The sequence below is a fragment of the Gambusia affinis genome, linkage group LG13 (assembly GCF_019740435.1).
Source record: "Gambusia affinis linkage group LG13, SWU_Gaff_1.0, whole genome shotgun sequence".
Classification (NCBI taxonomy): Eukaryota; Metazoa; Chordata; class Actinopteri; order Cyprinodontiformes; family Poeciliidae; genus Gambusia; species Gambusia affinis.
Genome location: NC_057880.1, coordinates 22,655,368 through 22,666,355, shown reverse-complemented (window position 1 = coordinate 22,666,355; position 10,988 = coordinate 22,655,368). Strand labels below are relative to the sequence as shown.

The 10,988-nt window shown below is 36.1% G+C and overlaps 1 protein-coding gene across 1 annotated transcript; it reads right to left on the bottom strand.

Moving 5' to 3' along the window:
- Positions 1 to 1,274: 1,274 nt before the first annotated feature.
- Positions 1,275 to 8,814, bottom strand: LOC122842173 (alpha-internexin-like). The gene is made up of 5 exons (XM_044135793.1): positions 8,514 to 8,814; positions 5,554 to 5,784; positions 4,114 to 4,641; positions 2,529 to 2,653; positions 1,275 to 1,763 (listed from the first exon to the last, which is right to left on the bottom strand). Exons 1-5 carry the CDS (start codon positions 8,805 to 8,807, stop codon positions 1,571 to 1,573), a joined length of 1,371 nt encoding a protein of 456 aa, XP_043991728.1. The 5' UTR covers positions 8,808 to 8,814; the 3' UTR covers positions 1,275 to 1,570.
- Between the last annotated feature and the right edge of the window lie 2,174 nt (positions 8,815 to 10,988).

The window sequence follows — 10,988 nt, the reverse complement described above, 5'->3', positions numbered from 1 at the left end:
TGTTTGCATTTATGTTGATGAGTAAATGTCTGTCTGACCCTGAAATGTTTCGGAAAGCCTTTAAAAATGTGAAAAATACTTGATAACTGACATATTTGCTCAGTTAATGAAACAAGACTAACTTTTCTGTTGCCAGTTTCTCTCTTGGAGGCTTTTTGTCAACCAAGTTTAATTGCTGCTGTTGATAAAACTAGAAGAGAAGCAACATCTGTCTAGTTTATTCATTTTCTAATTGTTGGTGGTTTTTGGGTCAATCTGTGAACTACTTTTTATTTATTGACTGACTGACTGCTTTGATAATAAAACAGTTTGCTTCAAACAAAAAACAATGTTTATTTAAAATTTGTTTAAATAAAACCCACCTTATATCTTTGAAGTAAATTCAGAAGTGAAACATGGTTCGTTATTTATTCTTTTAAAAATGATTCAATGCAGATTTAGATTTATTGACTTAAATATACACTCAAGGGAAATTTTGTGCCTTTTTCTACATTTAACAGACATTTAGTCTATTAAATGGATATAGCAGAGGATGATTTTTATTTTAAAGTAGATTTTGAATTATCATCTGAGTTTCTTAAATTAGTCTAATGTGGTGAAGCTACATTAAAAAATTACTTTTTGGTAAGGGCACATTAAATTTCAGTTTTAAAATGTAGTTTTATGTTTGTCCACTAGTTCACGTTTCAAAGCTGCAGCAAAATTATTTGTTTTTACAAGCTTCTTTTAAAGGTACACCTGAAAAATCAGTTGAAATTATTCTGCCCAACAACATTGCCAGAAAAAAAAAATGGAGTCAAATTATTCAGATTGATCCGTTTCCAGGTAGATAATCTACCATTTACAACTTAATTAAGCAATCAGCAACAGGTTGCACAGGGCGTAACCTTTGAATTGAGATGTATTTAATATTCCCCATCAACAAGCAGGAATCGGAAGGAAAACAAATTACCCAACTTTGCAGGTTTGGTAAAGTTTGGATCCTTTTATTGCTTTTATTTGTTTAGTCAACAATCCTAATAATAATGATATAAATTTATACATAACATGATTTTTTTTCCCCCCTAAAATTGACATAAAAGAGAAGTAAATTCCTTACGGTGTCAGAAAATACATATATTTATACTTATGTGAGTGTGTATTTTTTTTACCCTAAAGGGGGGAAAATATATATATATATATATCCAGAGATGATCCCTCCTGCTCTCCTTTTGGAGGCGTCTCTGCTTATTGGACCAATTACAATAGATTTTTTACAATTAAATGCACTCACATTAGACAATTAGTTACATTCTTATTTAAAGGGTATTATTATATTACTTCAAGTACAATTCATGGGTTTAAAACAGGAAAATACCTTAAATTAAATCCCAAAATGTTAATTATACCAAGATGAACGGTCAGTTATCCAGCCAGAACTATTAAAAAAAAAAACTACAAAAATGGCGTCAAGACTAAACCTAAGATCAATTCAAACTTGTGGACCCAATTCTTGTTTTAAAGTTGCATAATAACCCTACGTTACAGCTTTGATGCTCATGATTGGGTGTAATTTCTCCCCCGCTTGTGTTCAGTTGTTGGAGTTGATGTCTGCCTCTTCTTTGTCCTCGCTGATGCCCTTGAAGCTTTCCTTCATGGCTCCTCCTTTCTCCCCCTGGCTGCTTTTGTACGATTCGGTCGAGCTTCGAGCTTGGTAGCTGTAGCTAGCCGTGCCGAACGACATCCCAGAGTTGAAGTGGGTCTCCTCTCCCTCCAATAGTTTTCTAACAAAAGCAAAACAAAAACAAATGTAGAGAGAGACATGCATCAAAACTTCTAATTTTCTTAAAAACAAATTCCGAAAACATTGATTAAAGTTTGTAAAACTAGGTTCGGCTTACTTAGTTTGACTCCTTGTAGCTCATATGACTAGAGAAAATGCCCAAATTATCACTTCTCCACCACTGGTTACCACCTTTGCATATTTTCAAAGATTAAAAATCGGAAAAATGTGGTTCCTTTCCATCTAAATAATCACTGAAATGTCACAGAACGTCTAAACCAGGCTTGATTTTAACTATTCAGCTAATCCGCTAATAGTGCAGCTAAATCTTCCACTTTGAAAACATTTAGCAGACGGGTTTTTGTAAACTTTCAGTTGAATAAACTCCAACACATAGAGAGGTTTTGGTTTAGTCGTTTACATTCATGCTCTTATTTTGAAGTGGGTCAAGATTGTTTACGCAGCATTTCCGTTTCCTCTCCTCACATTTTCAAAATAAAACATGGACAGTAGAGAACAAGACAAACATAAATACAATATCTAGTGGTTTTGTAGAACATGTAAATTATAATGTTAGAATTAAATTGGTGCTTGAGGGTTGTTGTCTTCAAAGAGACGATATACTTTGAATTCACGTTAGCGCATTAGCTTCTGCTAAATACCATGTTGGTGTGGTTCTTTAGTGGAACTAATGTCTGTGATTAGTAGCTTAGTGTTAGCACAATTAACTTTTTAGAGATCCCCAGCATTTTCTTTAAATTAGCACCTGTAGGCGGCGATCTCGATATCCAGAGCCATCTTGACATTGAGCAGGTCTTGGTATTCCCTCAGGTGCTGAGCCATCTCACTCTTCAGGTTCCTCAGCTCAGTGTCCAGGTGGCTAATGGTGTCCTGTCACAAAGGAGAAAGTAGTTCAATCTTCTTCACATTAGTTAATTTCTGTATGATTCTATACATAGTTCCCACAAGTCTGTGGAAATATCACTGGTATTTACCATAGTATTACAGAGGTGGGTACAGTACTCAAAAATTGCGATCAAGTAATAGTTGCAATGAACTTAAATTGCTTATATGTATAGATAGGAACGAGGTGAGAGCTACGTCCAAGCTTGTGGCTTGTTTGTTGTTGTCATGGGAACTACCTGCCAAGATGGCTGTCAGTTGCAAAGTTCATTATGTATAGTGTCTGAAAGTGTCTAACGCTGTTGAAGCTTTGTGATACTTTTACAGAAGCCTCCTAGAGTTTATAGAGGATGTCCTTTTTGTCTTCCAGGCTTAACCTTTCACCCCTGTAAGAAGCCAGCCAAAGCCAGATGGCTTTTCCATAAATAGCAGGTCGGAGATTAATCCAATAGACATGAAGAGTCACTTCAGTCATCTCAGTCTCACGCGCCTAGAAAAACCCAAGGATTGAGTCTTAACCCCACGTTGAACTGTAGCCAGACGTCTACTGCCAGAACGTTCTCTCATCTGATTGGACTTCAGAAACAGTCAAGAGAAAACTTGACTGATTATGAACTGATTTTCTTTGATATTTTAAAAGTACATATTTGGTTGAACAGGTTGGTTTTCACAACATTATGCAAACTAAGAACCGCCGCCCTCGCTATAAATATTTTTCTTGTGGGTTTTCTCAGGAGGATAAAAATGATTTTGTCACAAAGCTAATGTTCACAGCGGTTTTGTCAACATTGTCCTCAAACTTTTCAATCAGTTTTCAACTCACAAGATGACTAAGCAGTGCTTCTAGCATTATCACTGTTTGAGAAAGTTTACCTGCTAGTCAAAGATAATAAAAATGTATTGAAGTAGGAACGTAGGAAATGCTTCTGTAAAATATTATTATTTTACAGAAATATAATTTTATTTAAATTTTTCTTTTGGCTAAACTATCTGTGACTTGGATGGATGGATGGATGGATGGATGGATGATATATAAATGGCTGGATGGACCAAAAGATGGTCCATGGATCCATCCATCAATGGATGCAAGTATGAAGGACCAATGGATGGATGGATGGACGGACCAACCAATGAATGAATGGATGACTGGATGGAGGAACCGATGGATGGATGGATGGATGGATGGATGGATGGATGGAACAAACTGGTGGATGGATGGAGAGATGGATGGACCAACCAATGGATGGATTTTCCTTTCAGTTATTTAAACATTAACCCATAGTAAACCTGTAAAGTTGAGGCCCATGAATTCTGGGAAGATGAGTTTTGAAAAGTTTAGAAGTTTCACCTTAAAACATGAAGGGATTCTGTTGAGTAACAAAAAATAACTTATAGAAACTAAATCCCAAACATTCTCCTGACGTAGAGTGAGAACCTGAACTACTCGCCTGCATGGCTGTGACCTCGACATTGTGCGTGTCCTCCATCTCGCCTATCTGCCTGTCCAGAGACTCGTTGGCGCCCCTCAGGGTTTCTATCTCCACCGTCTTGGACTGCAGCTGCCTCCTGAACTCGTTGATCTCTTCCCTGCTGGCCCTCATCGCCTCGTTGCTCCGGCTCGCCTGCTCACTCAGGCTCGCGAACTTGCTCTTGTACCACTCCTCGGCCGACTGCAGGTTTTTGGAGGCAATGGACTCATATTGGCTGCGGATCTCCTTCAGAGCCGAGGTGAGGTCCGGTTTGGCGAGCTCCATCTCCACGGAGACCTGCTGAACCTCCATCATGTTGCTCAGCTCCTCAATTTCCTCTTCATGCACCTTCTTCATGAAGGAGATTTCATCCGACAGCGACTCAATGCGCCGCTCCAGGTCCAAGCGGACCGCCGCCGCGTCGTCCACATCCTTCCTGAAGGACCGCAGGGTTTGCTCGGCTTCCTCCCGCGCCCTCGCCTCTTCCTCGAACTTCACGCTCAGCTTCTGAAAATGGAAACACAGGGAGGGTTGATTTCAGTGCTGGGTTGAATTTACATTAACCAGAAGATTAACTTTATCTGGCGTATGCGGCTGCAACCTTTTCAAACCAAAGACAGGGGCGCTCCGAGAAAATTTCCATAGTGGGGGCCAAACCCAAAATTGTAGGGGGGACAACAAAATATATCTATATGTCCAAAAAAATTTATCAAATCTTTTTGAAATCTAGAAAATACATAAAATTTTCCAGGTTTAAGGAAAAAAACAAACAATGGATTTCTGTGAGACAAAAGCAACTTTTGCAAATATTTTTGTAATTTATAGTTGTTGTTTTTTTTTAGAAAGAAAGTGAAAAAATAAGTTAAAGGGGCAATATTATGTGTTTGACAACAGTACAGCAAATTTAATCAGATTAATCACATTATATGTGCTTTAACTTTGAAAGTGTAAAATTTAAAAATTTCCAAAGGTGTCAAAAAGGTAGAGGAACACATAAAGTATCTGTAAGTATCGGTTATCGGCAGTAAGTGCAATATTGATATCGGATATTGATATTGGCCCAAATTTTCAACTCAATGAACTTTGATAGGAAATGTATACTACCAAATTTGTGGTTAATTTTTTTAATAATCACAATTTTATTTTTGTGGGATTTTAAAACTAAGAAAAAGATAAAACATTTACATTAAAGAGGATTGATTAATTATTTTCTATGCGATTTTAATGTTTAATTTAAACCAAAAAACAACTTAGTTTTGAAAGTAATTACAGAATTTATTTAAATATTGCTGACAATAGTATAATTGATTCTGATAAAATATACAAAAATCCACATTTTTCATATCTATATTTCAGAAATTTATTGGTTATGCAGTTTTTTAGAGCAGAAATGCCAAAGAGCCCCTGATCTGGTGTCACCTGCAGCTCGTCCTCCATGTTGTTCCTCTCGATCAGGATTTGGTTTTTGTCCCGGTTCAGCTCGTCCAGCTGGGAGCGCAGGTCTCTCATCTCCTGCTGGTAGAGAAGCCCGACGCGGGAAGGCTCGCCGTGTTTCTGCCGGAGGCTCACCAGCTCCGCCTCCAGGACTTTGTTCTGCTGCTCCAAATGCCGGACTTTATCGATGAACATGGCGAAGCGGTCATTCAGACCCTGAACGGCGACACAGAGGCTTGTTTACAGTCAAATTAACCTTCTTTATGTTTGAAAAACTACAGAATATTCAAAACAAGTGGTTCTGCTTGGATTTGAGGGATATTAATTGCGAGTTAAGCAGCTGCTTAGGGTCTCCACTCCACCAGGGGGCCCCCAAGAGCACCAAGGTTACATGATAAACAATAAGAAAAAACGATATATACATGTATGTCCAATTTTTTTAAAAACATCTTTTATTGTAAAAAAAAAATGCTGCCACTAATGGGAAAATATACAATACAAAATATTATTCTCTGACAACTTTTTTGTTCAGTTTGTTCTTATTCTGTTCAATTTGTTTTTTCTTAATGCATTTAGTTTTTCTAATTCTATCTATAAGCAGTTTGAGTTGCCTTTGGCTTTGAGAGCAAAATTCTGCTGCAAGGCTCCAATAATAAAAACAAAAATAAATATCAAACTTGTTTTCTGTAAATTCAGTATTTATCTGCAGATATTACTTTCAAATACTTAAAATAATACAGTACACTTTAACACCACGCTGCATTTCACAATAAAAATATATATTTTGTTCATTTGCTACTGCTGTGAGGTTAAGATCAGTACTCATAACAACCCTGGTATAATGTAAGCTAATTATAAATAATGCTAATCATAGCATGAAGCGTTTAATGTTGACTTGATTGTATAGGGGCCCCAAATGAAAAGTTGCCCAGGGCCCAAAAAAGGTTTGGGTCGGCCCTGACTGCAGAGACGGAAGTGATGGGAGACAAAGGACGTTACGGGAACCAATTAACTCGCTTTGCCAGGAAGCAGAATAAGACGGGATTACTGAGCCTAATGTATTATCTCTGGGCACATCCTTAGACGCTGTAAGACAAACTTTTGGATAGATTGGTTTCATGTTGCGTGAGTTTCAAAGGTACAAATCTGTTTTAGCTTCTCTGTCTGCCAGTCATGGAATAGAAACAATTTCCTTTACTCCTAATGTAATGATTTATCAACTTTATCAGAGAGTTTTGTACGCCATCTAACTGAGAAATGCACTCTTAATGGAGATATTTTATTTAAAAAATTGGCATATTGTGCAGAATTTTTTTTACTTAAGCTTATTTCATACAATTTAAAAATAAAAATCAGAAAACTAATATTTTATTGCTTGAAGTGCAATAGCATAGCATGTTATGGAGCTACATTAGTCTCAAAAATATTCCCAGCGCATACATGATTTGTAAGATAAGATCCACAAACATACAAAAAGATGTATAAGTGTACAAAATAATTCCCATATGTGTACAACACAATGCATGAATGCGTACTTCAACATTCACATGTGCGTAAACTGTTTCTCAAATTTCCACGTTTCAAACTGCGCAAGTAGTAATGTATAATGTTTAGAAATCGAGAAACGTGACAGATCTGTTGACTTTGACATACGCATTTTGTTATTAGCGGTGTGAATAGTTTTTAGACTAATTTAGCTCCATAAATTCCGTTAGGATACTCTTGATCATCTGTAGAAAAGGATGCATTTGCAGATAAAATAATATTTTTCACAGAATTTGAGTGAGGTGAAGATAAAAACTATTGCATTTGAGAAGTTCTGTGTAGAGGATATTTACAAACAAATATTTTTTATCTTAAATGCAAAATTTGTGTATTTTTTGTTCAATTTGGCTAAGTTTCTGCTCAGTGTTGTTTTTTCAACAAATTTCCTTTTTTTAGTCTCTATACTCCAGTTAACAATTATTTCAGTAATTGATTAATACCGATTAATCCACTAAAAATGTTCAGCCCTAGTCTCACTACAGCATTTCCAACAGTTTGAGGTGTGGACTTTGACTAGGCCATTGCTAAGCTTTGATTGTTTTCTTTTCCAGTATTTGTTGATATACAGAAGATCTCAAGTTTGACTCAATGAGATGAAGCATCCAGGAATAGTGGCTTCAAAAGAATACCACATTGATTATTAATATAAAAGCGAATTATATGGAAGACCAAAAGTACCAAATTACAAAATTAATTGTTTTCTAAATATGGAAATAAGTACATTAATCGTTTATAAAATGTACTGTATTCAAAATATGTTGAAAGTAAATATAATTGTTTCAGTATTTCTTTCATTATTTCATAAGCCTGTGTTTGTATCAAAAACCAAAAGTGCCTCAATTTAATATGTAAATATATAAATATTTGCATTATGCCTAACTGCGATGTGCAGTTCCGTATACTGCAGTGGAATCACAGACAAAAATTATCTAAATAGATTTAATTAGTTATTTAAATGATTGAGTAACTATGTTTATTTCAAAGTTAAATTAGAAAACATGAGCAGTTATTTCAGTATTTAGTGATGTCACAGTCCTGTGGTAATATTCACGACCAATCTTGAAACAATTTAATACAGAAATGAGTTGGTAAAAATATATAGCCATTAACAGTACAAATTTCAAATAATCATTTGTGGTAAATTGTACTAATTGTGTATTTAATGTATTTGTTTCCATATTTACAGAGATTTTTTGTGTGAATTATTTACTTATCAACAGTAAATTGGCACTTTTGATCCTCCATATAAATGAAGTTTATGGCATTTTACAAAGATTTCCCAGTATGAATATTGTTTTTTCTTTTTCATAAATTAGTAAGATTTGCACCTTAAATTCATAATATTTACCAAACTTCAGCAGGTTTAATCTCCAACATTTGCTCATTTTAATCCCACATACCTGCAGCTGCTCCTTCTCGTTGGTTCTGATCACTTTGAATTCATTGTTGATCACAGAGGTTTGGCTCAAATCGAAAGAACCGGTCGCAACTAGAGAGAACGGAGCGGAGGACCGACCGATGCGTCTGTACATCCCCACGGAAGATGCGCCGTGGCGGGGCACGGTCGTGGCTCTGGGCCCTGGCAAGGGCCGAGGAGCCGCGCTGCCCATGCGGGAGGCAGAAGTCGGGAAGCGGGGAGAATCTCCGAAGATCTTGCGGTAGGACGACACGGTGTGGCGGTCTCCGAAGCTCATCTTGCTCTGACTCAGAGGCAAAACTGTCGGACCTAAGGAGCTTTAATGGGTTTAGAGAGCAGCGGGTGGAGCCAAGCCCATTACACACTCAAACCATGAAGGGGGACATCTGTTCACGTTGACATTTTTTTTATTATTTCCTTTGCATTTGTAAGTTTTTACATTTCCTCAATTAGATTTACTTCATTAAGTTGTTTTTTTTAATTACTTTTAGGAATATTTGTACTTTTTACTTTTACTTGATTGATTATTTCTACTCTTTCTTGAGTACAATTTCTGGATTCTCTGCCCACTGCATGTTTTATCATGTTTTACTCAAAAATTCACCATAAACAAACACACACCTGCAGTTTTTGTTAAACTTCGTAAGTTTTTTATTGAAATAAAATAATTTGGACTTTTTTTTAGCCTGATTTTGTCAGCAGGCTAAAATATACAAATTAAATAAATAAATAAAAAAATCAGATATTTTGCTTGCGGTTTTAGATGTAGTTTCAGTCCTTCACCACACGAGGGCGCAGTAAGACAAAACGTGAAAATGTGAGCCTCAGAGAGGAAGTAATACAGAGTATTCCCCTCAAGTAAACCGTAAAAACTGGGTTAGATGTTAAATACACGCAGAATAATAAAAAGAGAAACTTAGATGGGTTAAATCACCTAATTTTAAAACCTTTAAGAGAAAATAAATGAAAACGGAAAACAGTTGTTCGGCGGAACTGCTGTTGCAGTTCCCATGTCCAACACTAGAGGGCAGAGCAATTCAGAACACGTCCATTCCAGCAGCATTTAAAGTCGACTATATATATGAACCTTATGACATTGGAATATTTAACTCTGAATCTAGGTGAAATTGCACCAAGTAACTGATCAAAACACCAATCATTTAATATTTAAAAATTACATCATCAAATGGACCAAAATATAGAATTATGTAGAAATTTTGATAGTTTAAAGACAGAAATGAAAATATTTAATTTAAGTACTATAATTACAAAATGAAGAAATCGGGAAGAAATTAATATTTCTCTGATTCAATTCGATTCAGTATAAATATAAATACAAATAATAAAAAAGTATGACCAAGCTTTTTCAGTGAAGTTACTCATCAGAAATTTTACTCCCGCAAGAGTAGCAACACTTCAAAAAAGCTACTTTAGTAAGTGTAATTGAGTGAATGTAACTAGTTACCACCCATAACTGGTCATCATACTTCTTGTAATCTGTATGTAATTTACTAATCTGACCATAAAGGATTTCCCCAGGATGACTGCTTTTCTTTCAGATCTTACCTGAATTTACAAATGTACAAATTTAGCTGCTACTTCTTTATTATAACATCTATATTAATAACGAGTTATTTATTTACTTATTCACTCGTTTTTCGCGTTTTAAAATTAATTTGACATGTTTACTATATATTTTCTCAGAGTAAGTCTCTCTCTCTTTGTAGGCATGGCTTCCGGACAGCGTCCACCCGCGTCCCCCCGCGCTCCCACGCACAGAGGAAGAGGAACCGTGCGGTGGGCTGCGTGACTGCTCACCACTGTGCGCGCTTCCGCGCAGCCGCCATTGGCTGCCCCCGTGTTGTGTGGGCGGGACACGAAACTCTGAGTCAGCTGTGACTCACCGCACAACACGTCTGTCACTGTTGAGACGAGCTGATGCGTTCAGGGACAGTGGGAATAAATATATAGCTTGAACTCAGCACGGTACCGGTGTCCTAATAGGTTCTATTTACAAAAATAGTATCCCCAACAAACATGGAAGTTTGTTGGGGATAATAAGGTAGGTATTTAAATGCATAAATTTATTTTATCATTAAAATATAAATGGCAACAATATGTCTGAAACCTTTATCAGATATTTTTGGTTCATTTATCAAAATGGCAGCATGTTTTAATTTCGTTTTTAAAAAAATACCAATTGACTTCTGCATCTTTTGTAGCTTTGCATGAACATTTTACCTCTTGCGTCTGTTAAATGTAAAATAATTGACTGATAAAATTTGTCATAAAATTTTTTTTTCGATTTAATTCCCGGTAGTGAAACTTTATAAACTCTCAGTTCTGCCATTATTCTGAGAAAACACTACCAGAAGTTAAATTTGACAAAATTTGACCACATTTGGAAGACGTTAGTTTGGTCACATTTGACCAAAATGAGGCTTTCTGACCAACAATG

Coding starts and splice junctions, on each gene's coding strand:
- LOC122842173 (XM_044135793.1), bottom strand. CDS start 8,807: ATGAGCTTCGGAGACCGCCACACCGTGTCGTCCTACCGCAAGATCTTC. Junction 4,642..5,553: donor ACATGGAGGACGAGCTGCAG/GTGACACCAGAT, acceptor TTCCATTTTCAG/AAGCTGAGCGTGAAGTTCGA. Junction 2,654..4,113: donor TCGAGGTCACAGCCATGCAG/GCGAGTAGTTCA, acceptor CCTTTGTGACAG/GACACCATTAGCCACCTGGA.